This window comes from Centropristis striata, chromosome 13 (assembly GCF_030273125.1).
Source record: "Centropristis striata isolate RG_2023a ecotype Rhode Island chromosome 13, C.striata_1.0, whole genome shotgun sequence".
Taxonomy (NCBI): domain Eukaryota; kingdom Metazoa; phylum Chordata; class Actinopteri; order Perciformes; family Serranidae; genus Centropristis; species Centropristis striata.
Genome location: NC_081529.1, coordinates 13657115 through 13676740, shown reverse-complemented (window position 1 = coordinate 13676740; position 19626 = coordinate 13657115). Strand labels below are relative to the sequence as shown.

Genomic DNA, 19626 nt, shown 5'->3' with positions numbered 1-19626 from the left:
GTGTGTCTGTCCCACAAATTACGGCACGTAGATACGTATCAAAATCAAAATCAAATCAAATCAAAATTACTTTATTTATCCCCGAGGGGAAATTCAGTTAGTCTGGTAACTCTGGAAGAATGAGACAGCCTGATGGCTGTAGGAGTGAAGGATCTTTTATATCTCTCCATCCTGCAACGGAGAGAGAGGAGCCACGGCAGCGGCTCGTGGTACAACGGCGCGTTCTAAAAATACCACACACGTACGGTCCGTGGTTGTAAAAAAAAGGCTGCAGTTTATGTTGTAAAACCACTGACCTAGGTTAAGGGCAAAAAAAATCCTGGGAAGGTGTTATGAAAGACAGTTTAAACAGTAAATAAATGTACATAAATGCTGGAAGTGAAGTAGTTTCAATGGTCATGTGACTATCGCAAGTTACAAAAATAACGTAAGTTACGTTCCAAAACGTGATTCACGTAACTTAAGTTAAAAATGGTTTGCTTTTGTTTTCACACGATTGTGAACCCCGCCCTCCTGGGTGAAAGTCCGCCGCTTGTTTTTGTGAAAGAGTAGAGCACTCTTTTTTACCCAGAAACAGCAGGTATATTCACTTCCCAAATACACCAGACTCCGTTGACTAAATCAGTAATTTTACCTTGTCATAAAACACATCATAATAAAAAGGGCTGACACAGTGTTTGTGAAGGCTGACACCAGTTATCATCCATGTTTGTGATGAAGATCAAGCATCTCCAAGGTCTCCAGCTTACCAGACAGCCTGAGCCGCTGAACACAAAGTCCCCTCAAGTTCTTGACCAAACATACTTACACATTTCTTCATACTCAAATAATTTTTTCGGCCACTCAAACATGATCTATAACAATAAAACAAAGGTGTACAGCTGTTGGACCTTCATTTCTTTTTCCACCTCTCATCAATTGCTTGATATTTTTGCAATTCTAATAATATTCATTCATCAATATGCTTGATGAGTTATTGCAAAAAATATCATATTACTTGGTTCACCTGTTTTCCTGCTCTTTTCTTGCTTTATATACCAAGACGACCAATGTGTCTAATTTCTTTTCTAATGGATACCTGTCCCTACAATTCCATTTTTAAGTGAACCATACATATAAGCTTGCAATGATTTAAATTGATAAGTAATAAGAATTAAGATTAAGTTATCCAACCAAAGCAACCGTAGCACTGTGTTACATCTTATGCAGTGTTTCCTTCTGCTGTTTGGTCATATATTGTATGACCAAATGTTGCGCCAAACGGTCTGTTACAGTTGACTATAAATGACGAGAAGGTTGGTTATTTATTAATCTTTCAACCACTTTGATTACTTATTTCATATATTTTAAACAGCTTTATCATTCACAGTGTTGCATGATAATGTCATTGTTTGGATAATGCAGAGACGCAATATGTACTGTAAATGCATGGCTTCTCATTGTTAAATCTTTGTGCAACACAGTTATCTACATTGTAATTGTGACTCTGTTATATGTCACAAAAATGAGTACAAGAAAAACTAGCAAAAAAGTTTGAAAGAAAGAAGTATTATTAAACAGTAAATGTGATGGTGGTATGATGTATTATATGATTCATGTGAATTAATCGAGTTTTTTTTTTTTTTTGCCAGGCCTGTCAGGGCTGTTTGACACCGGCCTCCACCATGCCAGCCCCTCGGGTCCTGACCCCTCTGTCATGAATCTGATTTCAGCTCTGGAGTCACGGGGTCCACAGCCGCCACCCTCTGCTTCCTCACTCCTCTCTCAGTTTCGCACTCCCTCTTGGCAGACTGGTGAGTGCCAGCCTGTTAGGGTCAAGTTCACATTTGTCATCAGTTGTTATAGGTATTAAAAAAAGGGTTGAATCGATTGAAATATAAAATAGTATTTTCTCGCATGATAGTCCATAGTTATGCACCAATTAATCTGACATTTTTTTATTATTATTTTAATTTACAATTATTTAATATTTTTTACAACATGATAGAGGACAAATATGCTTGCTTTATTGTATGTTAATTAATGTAATTAATTATTGTATTAATTAATAATTAATGTATTGTTGGAAATAAGTTAGAAACAGCATAGAGGGCTGTGGTAACTAATAATGTAATAACTGCATTATGTAATAAATGTGCATAATGTAACAATTTTAATGTAATTGAATTTAATGTAATTTAAAACCATGAACGCATAACATAATTACAGTTTAGTGCATAATATAATAAATTATTATATTTATAATATATATAATATAATAAATTATGATATTCTAAGAAAAGTATTACATTATAAACTAAACAAACCAACAACCATTTGAATATTGAAATACATTCAGCACATATTGTAATAACAATAAAGCACCTTCAAGCATAGGAACCCGTATAATTTACATGACACAGTGGAATCCATAATGTAAAGCAACTGGATTAGACAACTGATCACTGGATATCTTTTCACACACCCCATGAGACTTCTATAACTGATTGATGAAATTGTTTCTCTGCTGTAAGAAGACAAGGAGAGTACTTTTTAAAAATAGACATTGTGCTGAATTTAGTTTATAATTGAATAACTTTCTCATAATGTAATAACTTATGACATTGTTTACAAAACTATTACATTGTGCACTCATTTTATTACATTATGTGGTGATTATAATGCAATGAGCTTTTTTTATTTTTTTATTTAAATAGTTGGATTGATGTAAATTACATTATACACAGTTATTAGATTATAAGTTGCTACAAGGGTTACGCACATGTTCATAGAACTGGAGTTACATCCAGTATCTAATATTTCCCACTCCTGGTCAGAATAATGTGCTGTCACCACGAGGGTTGCTCTTCTGTTTACTGGTTTAATAGAAGGGAAGCAACTGAAGCGAAGGAACTGACATTTTTTATTATAAAATGTGAACAACTCCAGGTCAATCAGACTCAATGCACAAACCCCAAGATACCTGTGATTGCTGAGTAAACTCTTGGGTGATTGCAACTGTTGTAGTAGTCGGATGCGACCCAAATTATTCTGCGCAAAGCCTCATCCTCCACAATGTTGATTGGCTGCACCACAAGCTAGATGATCTGGGGCTAACGGGACTAGATGTATTCGAGTGGTAACTCAGTTCACATCAACAGTAACTGTTATTAATGTTGGTCTTGTGGACAGACCCATCCGCAGGGCTTTGTAGCTAAGCCTGATGTTCAAAATGCCATCATCATACCATTACTTCTATTCACTTCTTGTGTGTTCTTATAACCCGTTTCACAACCTGTGTTAATTTGTCAAAATAATTAGTGGCAGTAAAGTGTTAAAATATATTAGCATTCACACATTATTATCACGTTAAAATTGAAAGCCCTAATTTAAATACCATTATTTCTTAATAATGAATGGTAATTTAATTGTAAAAGAAAATGTTGCTAATCTGATGTTAAATCTGAATACTGACTTGCATTTACCAACACTGTCCATGTGATGTTGTGTCCTGTAGCAATGCATACACCGGCCCCAGCGGAGCTCTTTATTTCAGGGGCACTACCTGGTTCCAGCTCCTTCCCCTCCTCCTCAGCCCTTTCTGCATACCAGCATCCTGGCTCCTTCTCTGGACGATCTTTCACTCCCTCATTATCCCTGCAGGACACGCCTACATTTAGCCCAACTTCCAACAGTTTGCTTTCCCCCCATGATCCACTGCTGCACATCAAAACACCCTCCCAGGCCAGCTTGGGCTTCGATCGCTTGCTGTCTTCCCAGAGTGCCAGTTACCGGGGCTCACAGGAGCCCACGGCCCCTCCTCAGTCCCAAGCCCCTCCCACCTCCTCCAGTTGCCACCTGCCCCCTCCCCAGTTCAACCTGTTGTCCTCCCAGCTCCACAACCAGTCCTCCCAGCTCTATAATGCCTCCATGTTCTCTTCCACACCAGCCCTGCTGCCTACGGCACCCCCTCTACCACAGCCTCCTCCAGAGAGGGCAGTTTCCCGCCAGGACAGTGTTATTAAGCATTACCAACGCTCCTCCCCTGCCCAGTCCGCAACACTGCCACCACAGCAATATATAAGCTGTGGTGGGTCATCAAGCTACCAGCAGATAGCCAGCCACCACCGGCATGCTGGATTGTCCTGCAGTCCCCTTGGGGAACAGAGTCCATCCTCTGACCCCAAGCCCTCACCACGGTTGGAATCCAAGACATATCGACCTATCATCCAAACCCCTTACACATCCTCTTCCTCCAGTTCCTCAGCCCCTCATGTTGCATCCTCATCCAGCACTAAGGGAACCAAGAGTTCCAGCTCCAGTAGTGGCTACTCCTCTTCAGGCTCAGCATCATCCTCTTCTCGTACCCCACACACTCCACCATCAGCCTCCTCCACTTCCTCTTCATCCTCTTCTAGCTCCAAGACAAGCACTGGCTCCTTGTCTGCTTCTTCTTGTCAGCAGCCCCCACCTCAGTCAGCACAGGTGCCACCTCCTCTACCAGTGGTGTCATCCAACCTTGTTCAGCAACCAGCACCTAAGCAATGCCTTTCCACCTATGGCTCTCCACCTGTGGCAAAATCGAGCGCAGGTCTACCAGACCAGACCCCTCCCCAGCAACATGCTCAGTCCTACTCTCCCAACCAGCCTCCATCCACACACATGGCCCAGTCTTATGGAGGCTTTAACTCACCACATGCCCAGGACCTGAGCACTGCAGCAGGGGGTACTGTAGGGAAGGCTTTCACTGGTACTGGCTCAGGAGGTCGCTCGTTTTCTGCAGAAATAGTCTTTGGGGACTCAAGCTATGGCTCAACTTCTCTCAGAAGAGCAGGCAGTCCTTCCTTAGGGTATGGGAGTGCTGGAGGATCAACAGTAAGTGGACCTGTATCAGGAGCTGCCGCACTTGGTACTGGAGTTGGATCTACAGAATCAGGGAGTGGGGCTAGTAGTGTTGGTAATGGAGGCAGCAGCTCTTACCACCTGCCTGAGTCTAGTCCCTCGCCCTCCATTAATTCTACTATCAGTCGCCCTGGATTGCACTCTCCTGCTTCAGCTCGTGCTGCACAGTCCCCTGTAGGCTCAGGGGCCACTAAATACCTGTCCTCCATCCTCTCACCTGCTTATATGTCCTCACCACAAGGTTTCCCTGATACACGACAAGTGCAGAGCCAGTCCTACCACACAACACCACCCAAGCCAAAAACAGAGACCAACATACTGGGAGTTGAGCGATCCCAAGATGAGGAAGAGGATGATGACGATTTCCTCATCCACCACTTACTACATGCCCAGAGCTCAACTCCTCATCTTTCCCAGCATCGGCCAACTCCTCAGCAACTACCCCAGCCCCTCCAACAAGCTAGGGATGTGGAAGGCAAAGGCTATGACATTGACAAGATCTCAGAAGAGCGCTACCACCTTCAGAGTGTCATTCGTACCAATAGTATTGCTAACAGTTCTGATCCTGGAACGGCAATTGATGATGGAGCAAATGGCTTAAACAGTCAGTTGGAAATATCACAGAAGAAACAGCAACAGGCCAAATCAGAGTTGATCATATCAAAGTCCACTGCTGGAGGGGTAGGAGGGGTCACTGACTCTCTTTCCCACTCCCATACTACCCACTCCCATCAACAACAACATGACTCCTTGGGCTCTGTGGTCCATTACGGAAGAGGGGACTCCTACACACAGCACTCCCACCACACCTCACATGTGTCCTCACACTCTCAGCAACATTCTCAGCATCCCCAAATCTCCCAGCACTCTCGGCACACTCAACACACACAACACTCTCAACATGCTCAGCATAGTCATCCTCATTCCCACTCTCACAGCCATCCTCACATGGAGCTGAAGAAGCCTTCAGATGCAAATGACAACGCCTACTTGTGTAACACACCAGATGTGCAGCAAGCTCGACAAAGCCAGGTCCCCCTCTCGATGATGGATTCCCCGCCAGACCCTCCCCAGCAAACTCACATGCTGCAGTCTGTCCTTTCTCATACCACCCGCACTAAGATTGACCCTCAGCAAGTCCCTCCACAGCAACAGCAACATCCTTTGAACCAGCAGGCTATGATGGGTTCAGCCGGAGGAGCAGGGCCTGCCGGGGTGGAATCCCAGCCACAGAACCAGTCCTCGCAGTTGCAACTCCAGCTCCAGACCCAGCGTTTAGATCCCCACTACAGCCTTGGAGCCCAGTCCAGAGATCAAACCCGAGCCAATCAGAACTCAGTGTCTTCCCTAGACATGCTAGACCAATCTCTTTCCCGAACAAACAGCAGAGTTAGTGGAGGAGCTCTGGACAGAACAGGAGTTGGGATGACTGGAGGGGAAGGAGGTGGTGGAGACAGACATAGACAGCAGCATAGACTTCCACCACACCACCATCCCCAACAAACCTCCTCAGATCTCCATGACTTCCTCTCTGAACCAGATTTGGGCTTGTCCACCCCCTCACACCTGCACCACCTCAGCCAGCCTCAGACCCATGCCCACCCCCATGCCCACCATCAACAGCAAGCACACACTCACCATCAGCTGGCACACTCTCAGTTAGGTCACACACACTCCCACCAGATGGCAGCAAGTATGGGAACTCCCCAACAACAGCAGCAGCCGCAACAAAGAGAGCCTGAAACTCTGTCACATTCCCAGTTAGACCAACTCAAACAGCACCAGTTTGACACAGTGAGCCCAGTGAGTAAAGTAGGACAAAATCAAGTTCAGCAGCGGTTTACCCCTCTAACATCCATCTGCTTTCCAGACTCTCTCTTACATGATGAAGACCGCTCTTTCTTTCCTGAGATGGAGGAAATGTTTTGTTCAACTGATTACAAGTCAAGCTGTGCCGAGCATTCTGGGGCAGGACAGGGTGCTCAAGAAAGCCTTTCCCAAGGCCACGGGCAGGGGCAAGAGGGTATGGAGGCCTTAAAAACAGGAGGTGCTGGGGAGGGCTATGATATGGGCAGTCATCACAGCGATCAAGGCTATGGACAGTATTGCCACAACCTACCAGGAACAGGAAACAGCAATCTACACTTAGACCTTGACTCTATGAAGACCCATGAGCTTCCCTCCACTGTGAATACTGACCAGCTTGGCCTCATCCAATCGCAAACACCCACTATGGGGATGAGTTCGGCAGTTCAAGGGGATGGCTCAGTCAACAAGATGATGGGAGCTGTAGGGGTGGGTGGAAATTCAGGTACTGCTGGTCTGACCTCACCTATATTCTGTTCTTCCCGACCCAAAAAACTGCTGAAGACCAGTTCATTTCACTTGCTCAAACAGCGGCGTGAGCCACAAATTCAAACGAAGAAAAGCTATGCGCAAGAGTATGAATTTGAGGATGATGAGGATAAAGCGGATGTTCCAGCTGATATCCGCCTCAACAGTCGGCGACTTCCTGACCTGCTCCCTGACTTGGTGTCTAGTTGTAGGAAGGCGGCTGGGGCATCAGGAGTAAGCGGGCTCAGTCCACTGATGGGTGACATGGACTTCTGCCACCCCTCCAGCTACTCTTCCCTTGGACACCCTCCACAGCTCCTCCCTCATGATGGCCCTAAAAAAAGAGGCAGGAAACCAACTAAACCAAAACGTGAAGGCCCTCCTCGCCCACGAGGTAGACCACGCATACGTCCTCTTCCAGAGCCTCCCTACTGCAGGGGGCTGATGGGGTCAGTGCCCGGAGAAACTAAGAGGGGTCGTGGGCGGGGTCGAGGGCGAGGCAGGAGGGAGGAAGCGCTTGTTGAAATGCATCAAGATATGAACAAAGCACAAAGCCTCCCATATCATCAGCAGCAGCAGCCGACTCGACAGCAACAGTTCAGCCAACAGCATCCACATGAACATCACCAACAGCAGGCAGACCACCTCCAAGCACCACAACAGCAGCATCACCTGCATCATCAGCAGCAGCAGCAGCAGCAGCATGTCCCCTGTACTCTCCAACAGCCACATCATCAACAGCAGCAACATCAACAACAGCATCATCATCAACAGCAACCATCCCAGCAGCCACAGCAAGATCCAATCAGACCTATCAAGGTACCAGTGACATGAACAAATAATCTGTGTCTGTGCTTAATAAGAATGATAGTCACTCCTAAAATGTAAATCTAAGTTTGGAGTAGGATACTAATAAACTTCCTGACTGCACTGAGTAGAATAATATAATTTTAATGATGAATTAACTCACTGCATATGATACAGAAATGCAATATTTACCTATGGTGTGTGTGTATGTAATTTATCTGGTCAACTTGACTCTTTGAATGTTTTTGTTTAAGTTTTGCTCAATTTTTAACCTAAATATTGGCTAAATATTAGCTTATATAGGCCCTATTTATATTATATTAAGGTAAATATGAATTTCCTCTTTGTGTCATTTTTCATACACAAAAAAAGACACACAAAACAAAATTAAGGAAAAATAAGGTATATAAATGAATGGACCTCAGCCTGACTTGAACCTAGACTATTTTTGTGTTACCTTTTGGATGTGTAGAAGAACACAGGATCTTAATTAACTTTAGATCACGACTGGCGTGTCTGACTCTGGAGATTTAAATAATCAATGAAATTACGCTGTTGCCCTTCCTGCGTAGATACACAGAGCATCTCTCTTAAATGTCTTATGACGCACGTACAGTTACTGCGTTAAGAATTACTGGCTTATGTTGTAGAAATCTAGGTAACTTGTGTTTTTCTGGCTCTGACAAATGTTTTTCATCCAACCCTTACTCTTCCATCCAACCTGTCCCTCAGATCAAACTGCCCGTTCCTGCCATGCCTCCATCAGAATCCTTGTTGAGGACAGACTCCATGAACAACACTGAGCCAATCCTGTCAGATGGATTAGTGGGGTCGGCACCAACTCTGGGCCTGAGTCCTGGACCCAGAACTGCTATGGACATCAGCAGAAATGAGTTGAACCAGACTCAAGAAGAGATGCAGAAGTCTGTAGAGGTAAGGAGCACTCATGGGAAACTTAAAGAGAACATAATAATGTGACTTCTGACTGGTCATTAGTTGCATGGGCAAAGCTCCTTTCTCTCTGATAAATGCTGAACTTGTATTTGTTGAAAACAAACCTATAATTTCAATACCAAGTTTCCCAATGGTTTGATTGAATGGTAAATACCATATATATGGATTCAATGTAGACCTTTACATGCAGATTTGAATATGAACTGGCACTGTGCAATGTGTGACCAAAACTGAGACTTTTCTCATCAGCCCTGTCAAATTATACATGACAGCTTGAGGGGGAGTGTCTTTTTCACAGGGGAAAGCATAATAACAAAAACATTGCAAAGAAATATTATTAGGATTTCAAGTCTTAAACATAATTGTATGAACTGTGGACCTCATACTAACCTCAAATGGGCTTAGACCCTTTTTATTATAAGTAATCGATAGTTTACATATATGCCAATTTATTGCGTATGAACAGCTTTAACAAGATTTTTTTTTAACTTGTTCAATGATCCCCAGAAAATATGTTTGAAAGAAAGTACCAGGACATAAAAAAGATTTGTATTGTTTTTGTATAATAAGATTTTTTTTCCAGAAATCTACCAGGGTAACAATATGTATGGATTGCTGTTCTATCAACATTTTATTAAATGTTTTGTCTCTCTTCATGAAAACTAGATATGAATTAATGAAATTCAGAACTATCGATACCCATGATCTATCCTTGTAATCATGTAGTATCATATAGGCTGCTTACATATTACTGTTTGTTGAGGTCTGTCACTTACTTCTTGATGTCAGGGTGTGTGGGAGAAAGAGCTGTAGATATGAAGAAAGGCTGCAGAGAACCTGTGCATGACAGCTTCAACTGTATTTCATGTTCGAGGGAAATTAAATCTAGTTGCCTCAGCAACAGTAAGATATACTATATCTGCAGTCAGTATTTTGACTGTGAAGTCACATCTTAGATTTTCCAAATCAAGTCAAACCGATATACAGTACAGTTAGTATTTGAACAGCTGTGTCCTTATTGTGGTGGCTCTGTATTCAAGCAGTTTGGGTTTTAGATTAAACAGGGACTGAGGTTCAATTACTGACTCAGCTGTTAGGATGTTGGGATGGTGTTCACAATTGAACGACTCAGCTCTTTACAAGACCTAGTCCCGCAAATTTAGAACAATGCAATGGAGCAGTGACCCTTAATATGCAGTGCAGCCCAGAAATCAAGGAGGTTTTATAGGCCAAATGTTTAAATGTTCTTGACTGGCAAAGTCAGTCACAAGATGTAATTTTAACTGAGCATGTGTTAAGAAGCCTCAAGGCAAAATGCAGTAGAGACATGTCTGTGGGCTGTGGGATGTGGACTTCAGCCAGCCACTGTCTGCAAAGGATTTGCAACTACACATTGAATATGATTATTTTATTTATTTAATTAAGTTATTCTTAGTATCAGGTTCAACTGTCCCCTTTAGAATACGATATGAAAAGGAGCAATACAAATGATGGGACAACAACATAGATATTCACAATTAAATAATATAGAGACACAAACTTAATCAACTATTCTGCTCCCGAACCCCTTTTTAATGTTTTCTTAAAAATCTTCCTCTTACATATAATCTCTCTCTATCTGTCTGAGAGATAATGTGTCTGATTTTATGCCAACCCGCATCACAAAATCTGTGTATATCTTGAAGGGGATCCCATCACATTGCTGTTCATGTAAAGAAAAAGTGAACTATATACAGAACAAGCTCTGTAAAGAGTAACATTTGCTAAACAGATTTTTGAAGCAGTTTCTGTGATTGTTAACACAGATGACGTGGAAGAAAGAAATTGATGATCCGTTGAATCCTGAAGCCTGGGCTGCTATGCAGAAGCTCTCCAGTTCAGTAAGTTGCTTCACAACCTCTACAAAAATGAGCTAAGCCACGAGATTCATATATAATTCATATCTCATCCATTCAAACTCAAACCTCTGGTAGAGAGAGCCACACATTCTCTACCTTCTTCACACCTTAGGAGCCTGAAGGCACTAATGCCAATACCCGTGTAAAAATGTAGCATTCTGGCCAGGTATTTGTTCAAACTTAATGTAAAAAAAATTGAGGCAGTCTCCAGTGGAACACAAACACAATATTTAAAATTTCAGTCATTTTTGTGATTTGAGGTTGGGAGAGAAGAAGGTTATACTTGACTGACAGCCAGTTCTTTCTGACTGACAAAAGAGAGAGGAGAGAGATGGCTGTTACCAGGGCAGCTGTTGCCACGGTTACTACATTTTTCAGTGCAGAACCCTTGCTGCCACCTACTGTCTGTTCAGCTTTACTACCCAAAGCTTAGTATCCTGTACTAAGTGCCTGCAATTATTGTACTGCTTAAACTGAAATGTTAAATCACACTTTTATTCCTACACACAAATCTAAGATTCAATATACTCCTAAAATTGTCAAACCCTATGGCAGCAATCATCAACTATTAGCCAAATGAATTCAGAAATATGTGAGGAGGAAAAAATGCATTCTGGTATTTCACACATTTACAGTTATGTTTCAGTAATCACAGTTTTTAACCATCATTCCTCAGTGTACTTCCTCCTTGGCAGAAGTCTGAGAGCATTTTCTAGTTATGTATCTAGTTATCATAATTAATTTCCAGTATTTATTAGGAGTCTGTTGAAAATTATGTAGGCAAAAAGTGGCATGACTTTAGTAAGAAAGTGTAAATATCAAACACTGAAAGGCTAACTAGGCATAAGTACATTACATTCTTTAAATGAAAGTCTGGCGCCCACAGTATCTGTCAAGTCTGGCCCTTGGACAAATGTAATTGATTACCCCTGCTCTATGGTGATAGTACAATATAGCATTGGCCATGGTGATAATATGTTAGCTTAATCAATATGCATTCCTCAGTTGACAAACAATAAGAATAAAGCTTACATTGCTTTTTCAATCACTTTCATGCACCTTCAGTGTGATCTGTCCTTATAATTTTACTGATGTGCTGATGATGAATTTTCATATCATTAATACATTAGGTCACAATGACATTCAGGAGGTGAAAATCTCATTCATATCCTGAATAATTGTTGTAACCATCCAAGTTAGACTGACTACAAGCAATGAGAATATTAAAATATGGTATATGTACCTGTAGATGCCACAAGTGTATATGAAACCCAAACATAAAAATGTTTTATCAGAAATTTCATAGAAAAGTACTACATTACCCACAACCCTAAGGTGTAATAGTGATGTCTCTGATTGGTGGAGCTTGCTCTTACCATGGAAATGTTTACAGCACTGAGCAACCGTAAGCCATGATTTATTTTTCTGGCATGCAACATTTTATTAGAAAAGAGGACAAATAGTGTCCAAGATGAAGCGCCCTTTACTCTTGTTAGCTTAGAAATCTTGAAATGGTTTATGTGAAAAGTAGTTCTTTCACTCTTAAAACATGTACAATATTTGACCTTTTACTCTTTACTGTTTTGCAATCTTTTATTTCTTCCAAACATTATGACAACGTTTATTGCTCATTTTCCTATTGACTCAAATACAAACTGACAGTCGCCCACTTGTCAGGTCAGGAGGTTGCTGCTTGTTCACTACCTGGTCATTATAAAACAATAGACAGGCACAGAGACTAGCTAAACAGCCAAATATCTTTGCTAGGAGTTGGTGAAAACAAAAAACAGCGCTTAAAGAAGAGGGGATATTGGACTTAATCATCATTTATTCATTCATTAATTCGTGCTTTGTGTCTGCTGGATGTGAACATTGGGAAATGATTGCTGGTAACAGCTTGGTCTGCTGCCACCTAGCAGTAAAAAAATAAACTATTAACACACTTTAACCCTCCTGTTATGTTGTGGGCCAAATTGACCCATTTCAAAGTTTTAAAAAAATAGTTAAAAGTATTTTTTCATAAAAACACAAATCTAAAAATGTAAAATAAAATGTAAGAAAAAATCAAAACCATTGTACTTTATACATAGGCCTTTCAAATGTACATTATAAAAAGTTTTAACATGATTTTTTTTTATGAAAAAAGACTGAATTATCCTAATTGAACCATGATCTGTGACAGGTAAAGAATGCCATTGCACTAAATATTAATTGAAATGGTTAGGAATGGAGTTTTTGATGAAATATTAACAATGTTTATTGGGATTTTTTAGTTTCTGTCACTTTAGGACAATCAAACAAGTTGACCCACAAACATAAAATGAACATAAGAGAAGGGTTAAAGACATCTTGAGAAGTCAACATGAGATGGAGAATGTTGGAAAATGTTTTTTTGTGTGTGAAATCATCATAAAGCACTCACCGGTGTTGGTGTTATGTTCTTTTGCTTTTTTTGCAGGCCGATGACAAGGCTTTTGACTTCAAACCTGGCTTTATGGCCTCTTTTTTAGACTTCCTGAAGACAGGCAAAAAACAGTCAGGTCTTGAACTGGGAAATGATGGAGGTGATCAGGAACCCCTACACCCCTGTTCCTCTCTGAAGGGAGGGATCAGGCCTCTATCCCCACCTCCTCCTCCCCTACCACAAACTCCTCCACAGCAGCAACAAGGAACATACAGCGAGGGAGGGGAGGCCGACGGGGCAGACCTGGCTCTCAGCAGCTGCTCCAGTCCTTGCAAGCCACTTGATGAGGAGCTTAAAAGGAACCTGGAGACGCTGCCCTCCTTCTCCTCTGACGAAGAGGATTCCGTCAGTAAAAACCAGGACCTACAGAAGAGCATCTCATCTGCCATCTCTGCCCTCTACGACACCCCGCACTCATTAGCTGCTGCTATGGCTTCTGTCATGGTCAAGGCCCCGTCCAGCATGTCTCCGCCTACCCCACAGGAGCCCCCACAGCTCAGTCCCCCTCTCCCTGCCATGCCTCCTCTCATCCCCAGTATGGAGAATGGAAAAGAGGAGGCGCTGTCGTACACACAGGATCACATACAGGACAAGGAAGAGCAAGAAATGCTCTCCCCACCATCAAAAAGAGAAACAGAACAGGAGAGTGAGGCTAAGCAAGAAGGAGAAGAGGAGAAGGAGGAGCGTGGGGAGAATGAAGATAATGGAGAAATAATGACAAATCCACAGAATGTTGAGCAGGAAGCCTTCGAAGAGCAGGAGGAGATGGAAGAGGAAAGGATGTCAGAAATGAAGATTTTGGAGGTTCCTAAGGTTGAAGGTATTGTATGTGTTGTTATATTATTTCTTCAAAGATCATTATTGACATTAAAAATAGTGGCGTGATCTTTACTAAAGGTCCACTCCCCAGCTTCTGAGGTTACGACTGCCTCTCATGGCCTTCATCAGTTAATAAGTCGTCATGGAGTTGGTTCCCCTGTTATAACGTGATCTATGGAACTTCAGTAATGTAAAAACAATTAAGCAAACCTCTCAGCCTGTCTCTGTTTACATGTGGTCTCAGGCTAAGATGCCAGTGCCAGAATATATGTGATAGCAGGGGTCACAAAATCAATCAAAGCTGCATTTTATTACTTTGACCTTTAACAATTTGATCACACGATAACATCTGCACCAATGTGATGACAGATTAGCCAACAGCTTTATTCACTGATGAGGGCCATGTGAAAGGTGATTGGAGCCCAGTGGTGGAAAAAGTATTCAGATCCCTTACTTAAGTTAAAGTACTGATAGCACACTATGAAATTACTCCACTACACGTAAAAGTCCTGCATTCAAAACTTACTGCAGTAAAAGTACAAAAGTTTCAGCATCAAAACTTACTGCAACTGTACTTAAAGTATCAAAAGTAAAAGTACTCGTTATGCAGATCACTCAGATTGTTTCATATGTTTTAAATATATTATTTAGATATTTATTATTATTGATGCACTTATGTAAGTGGCGGTTTAATTTTGTAAAGGTAATCACTTGTAATCACTTAATATACTGCTCTAAGATTTCATTTAAAAAAGGCTAATCACTTTAAATTGATCAAATTTTGATGTGAAATCTTGACCTGTTAAGTAACTAAAGCTGGCAGTTAAATGTAGTGGAGTAAAAAGTACAATATTTACCTAAAATTTAGTGGAGTAGAAGTAAAAAGTCCCATAAAATGGAAATACTTTAGTAAAGTACAAGTACCTCAAACTTGCACCTAAGTACAGTACTTGAGTTAATGTACTTAGTTACATTTCACCACTGTTGGTACCTGATTTGATATTATTTAAATTAGATTTGGGTGCCTGGTGGATGTGATATCCTGAGCTTGTTACTGCCTCCTGGTTAAGGTCCTGGTTAACAGGTGAAAGGAAGCAGCTGGTGATGCGACTGCAGATTGAATGAAAATGGTTGAAAAAAACAAAGACTATTGTTTTGAGTCCCAATATCCCGTTTCACACGAAAAACTCACCGAACTAGGGATGAAAATGAAATCTCAAAATCTCAAAATCTGCCACTTACTTTCTAATTTCTTCCCCCCTCCCTGTTGTTCAGATTCTCCATTAGGTCCTGTGCCTGCTCCTGCACTTCCATCCCCATCACCGTCCATCTCCCCCTCCCCACCCACCTACTCTTCACCCTCGCCCCTCCCTCCCCTGTGTCTCTCCTTACCCTCCCAGCTGCCGATCCAGCAGGATGAGGAGGAGACAAATCCAGCTTATCCTCCCTCTGAGAAGCAGCAGTCCTCCTACCCGCCGGCTCCAACCGCAGGTACCTCCCCACCCCCCTCCACCTCCCCTCCTGCTATCCCGTCCTCACCGCTTTCCAACCTGCCTCTCGGCCAGTCCATTCCCCCTCCATCCACCACACCTCCCCCATCATCCTCTGACCAGGACCTGGAACCCGAAGCTGAGCAGCCTTCGCCCGCATCACCCACCTCTTCCTCACCCTCTTCATCATCCTCTCCACCACCGTCACCTCCGACCCCGGAAGAGGCCCCGGCATCCCAGCGTCTTACCTCCCTCCACCTGGCGAAGAAGCAGGCTGACGCAGCCATCGCTGGGGAGAGCGAAGAGGAGGACAGTGAGAGCGGAGGAGAGGGAATCTTCCGCGAACGGGACGAGTTTGTGGTTCGAACAGAGGACATCGGAACGCTTAAGGTGATTCTCCCCACAGCTCCCAGGAAGTATTTATGGTGAAGAAATCACTTCACATTAACGGCATACACTGTGTTTGTCTGTGTCGACAGATGGCCTTGCAGACAGGTCGGGAGCCCCCGCCCATCTGGAGGGTGCAGAAAGCCCTGCTCCAGAAATTCAGCCCAGAGATCAAAGATGGTCAAAGACAGTTTTGTGCCACAAGTAATGTGAGTACTCCAACAGACATATCTTTAACTCAGGACCACAGGTTCTTTAAACAATCAGAGAGCAGCACCAGTACAAAACAAGGGTGAACACAGCTGTGATGTTTTAATAGACACCTCTGAATTAAGACTTGACATGTGACATAGTTACTTGAAACAAATTAAACTGATGATTATTTCATTAATCAATAGGTTCCCAGGTAAAGGCCATTTAAATCATCACCTCTCAGAATTCAAACAATTCATTCTCACTGTAGTCTGGGAAAAATGAAACATAGCCAGTTTGACCGATCCTCATTTTTATCATGTGTCAAGTCCAGTGGTGGTATGAAACTAAGTACATTTACTTAAAATTACGTAATTTTTTTTAGGTACTTGTACTTTACTTGAGTATTTCTATTTTATGTGACTTTATATTTATATATTTTCTTTTTCATTACATTTAGCTGACAGCTTTACTTACTTTTGACATGAAAATCATGATACATTTAAAGTGATAAGATGTTTTTTTAATTAAACCCGATAACAGTATATTAAGTAGTTAAAATAAGCCCTACCTTGAGAAAATTAAAATGCAAATTAAAAACAATCTGAGTGGGTTTATTCTGCATAACAAGTACTTTTACTTGTGATACTTTAAGTACATTTTGATGGTGATACTTTTACTTCAGTAAGTTTTGAATGCAGGACTTACTTGTAGTGGAGTAATTTCACAATGTGGTATTAGTACTTTTACTTGAGTAAGGGATCTGAATACTTTTTCCACCACTGGTAAAGTCATTATATTGTTTTCACATAGAGCAATACTGTTTACTAAACTGGATGTAAAATGTCTCTTCCCTCAGTATCTGGGTTACTTTGGAGATGCCAAAATGCGCTACCAGCGTTTGTATGTGAAGTTCTTGGAGAACGTCAACAAAAAAGATTATGTCAGAGTGTGCTCTAGAAAACCGTGGCATCGAGCCGGTCTCAGCCTGAGGTAAGGGAAATTTTGTCAAATGTTTCTGATTGTCAGAGATAGGGGCATAAAAATGAACTAATGTAAACTGAAAAGTTTATATTATAGTACAATAAAAGTAGTTAATAGTACATTAAAACAACAAATCTGAACCAAATTCTGTGAGACATTTGTCAAAAATTGATATAGCTGTCAAAAACGGACTTTGGGTTCATTTCAAATAACTAAGTAGCTTCCCATGGCTTCAGACAATACATGGGAGATACATTTACTCTTTTTTTATCTTCCTGATTGACAGACGCCAGTCACTACCTAAACAGCTGCCTACCATCCACAATCAAACCCCACCTCGAGTGGAGAGAGATGACAAGGACAGACAGAAAGAGAGAGAGCTGAAGGAGCAGAGGGAAAGAGAAAAAGAACAAAGAGAGAGGGAGCACAGGGAGAAAGTAGAAAGGGAACAAAAAGAGAGGGAGCGGAGAGAGAAAGAGGAGAGAGAACAAAAAGAGAAGGAGCAACAGGAGAGAGAGCAGAAAGAGAGGCACTGGAAAGAAATAGAGAACATGGAGAGGGAAAAAGAGGACAGAGAGCAGAAAGAGAGGGGGCTTAGAGAGAATGAGGAAGAATTGGAGAGAGAGAGTGAAAGAAGGGAGAAGGAGACGAAGGAAAGGGAGAAAAGAGATAAAGAGCAAAAAGAGTGGGAGAGAAGGGAATATGAGAGGGAGAGAAAAAAGAGAGAACTGAAAGAGAGGGATAGAAGAAACAGGGAGCCGAGAGAAAAGGAGAAACAAGAGAGGGAGAGGAAAGAAAAACAGCTGAGGGAGTGGAAAGAGAGGGAGCAAAAAGAAAAGGAGATACAGGAGAAAGAGCAGAAAGAAAAGGGGAAAAAAGAGAGGGAGCAAAGTGAAAGGGAGAGGCAGGAGAGAGAGCAAAAAGAGAGAGAAAAGAGAGAAAGGGAGTGGAGAGAAAAGGAGAAACAGGAGGGGGAGCGGAGAGAGAAGGAGAGGGAGCTGAAGGACAGAGAGTTGGAGAAAGAAAGGGAACCAAAAGAAAAGGAGGGAAGAGAGAGAGAAAAAGAGAAGGAGAAACAGAGGAATCAGGAGAAGGAGAAAAGGGAGAGAGAGGAGCGAGAGAAGAGGGATAGCACGGTGGAGTTTGCAAGGTTAAAGGAGGAGAAGAGAGGAGGAGAGAAGAAGATAGAGCGCCGGCCCAGAGCCAAGACTTCGAAGGACAAGGCAGAGCCCCCTCCCAAAAAGAGGAAGAAGTGGCTGAAGGAGGTGCCGTCCTCCTCCTCCGAGTCCGACTCCTCCATACCCAGTGATGACGAAGGTCAGCTGTTCTGTGTGTTTGTGTGAGTGTATGGTACACACATGTTTGTTCATCACATATTGATTCATCCCCCTGCGTTCAGGCCCTCAGTGCCTCTTCTTCTTTGTGTTTCAGGACCTGTACGGGGCGGAGTTAACAGCCGAGCGATGAGGGAGATTTTCAGGAGCTATGTGGAGATGCTAGTCAGTACGGCACTCGACCCCGACATGATCCAAGCACTGGAGGACACTGATGGTGAGTGTTCAGATTGCTCAGACAGACAGTGTGACTGAGTTGAGAAAAAGAAGTGGCCTATAGTACCAGGTTGGATGCAGGTTGGTTGTTTTTCAAGGACCTTACTAGTGTTTTTGCAAAGCTTTTGTAAATTTTTGCTATGCTGTTAAGTCTTAGGGCTAAGGGGTGGTGTTAGCACTCTTGCCTCACAGCAAGAGGGTCTCCGGTTTGACTCCGGCCTGCAGCTCTTCTGTGTGGAGTTTGCATGTTCTCCCTGTGTCAGCGTGGGTTCTCTCCTGGTCCTCCGGCTCCCACAGTCCAAAAACATGCACTTAGGTTTAATTGGAGACTCTAAATTGCCCGTATCGGGATCGGCCCCAGGATCCTGCGACACAAGTGCAGATAAGCCGTTAAGGATAATGAATGAATCAATGTTTAGTCTTATGTTGCTGAATATATTTAGTCAACAACATGATAAATTGAGCCACACGGTGGTGTTGTGGTTAGCACTCTTACCTAACAGCAAGAGGGTCGCCGGTTCGACTCCTGTGGCTCTTCTGTGTGGAGTTTGCATGTTCTCCCTGTCTCACCAGGTCCTCCGGTTTCCTCCCACAGCCCAAAAACATGCACTTAGGTTTAATTGGTGACTCTAAATTACCTGTAGGAGTGAATCAGAGCGTGGTTGTCTGTCTCTGTGTGTCGTCTGACAACTTGTCCAGGGTGTACCCCTCCTCTCGCCCAATGTCAGCTGGGATCAGCTCCAGCCCCCCACGAACCGGTTGAGGATAATGAATGAATGAACATGATGACTTCTCTCTGATCTAAACTTCAACCTCGAGGTTGACCATTCTGATCTGCTCCAGGATGAGGGACTCAATTTCACTGA

At 42.5% G+C, this 19626-nt stretch overlaps 1 protein-coding gene across 2 annotated transcripts in view; it reads left to right on the top strand.

Annotated features, from left to right (window-relative positions):
• Window positions 1-19626, top strand: part of prr12b (proline rich 12b) — a 35249-nt gene that overhangs the window by 11683 nt on the left and 3940 nt on the right. The window contains exons 3-12 of one of the 2 annotated variants that reach the window (XM_059347710.1): window positions 1632-1793; window positions 3497-8034; window positions 8755-8955; window positions 10782-10856; window positions 13333-14158; window positions 15433-16037; window positions 16127-16243; window positions 17086-17219; window positions 17497-18527; window positions 18642-18761. In XM_059347710.1, coding sequence (XP_059203693.1) covers window positions 1632-1793; window positions 3497-8034; window positions 8755-8955; window positions 10782-10856; window positions 13333-14158; window positions 15433-16037; window positions 16127-16243; window positions 17086-17219; window positions 17497-18527; window positions 18642-18761 — 7809 coding nt within the window. The remainder of the gene's footprint in view (window positions 1-1631; window positions 1794-3496; window positions 8035-8754; window positions 8956-10781; window positions 10857-13332; window positions 14159-15432; window positions 16038-16126; window positions 16244-17085; window positions 17220-17496; window positions 18528-18641; window positions 18762-19626) is intronic. The other variant, XM_059347711.1, reaches the window with a different exon arrangement.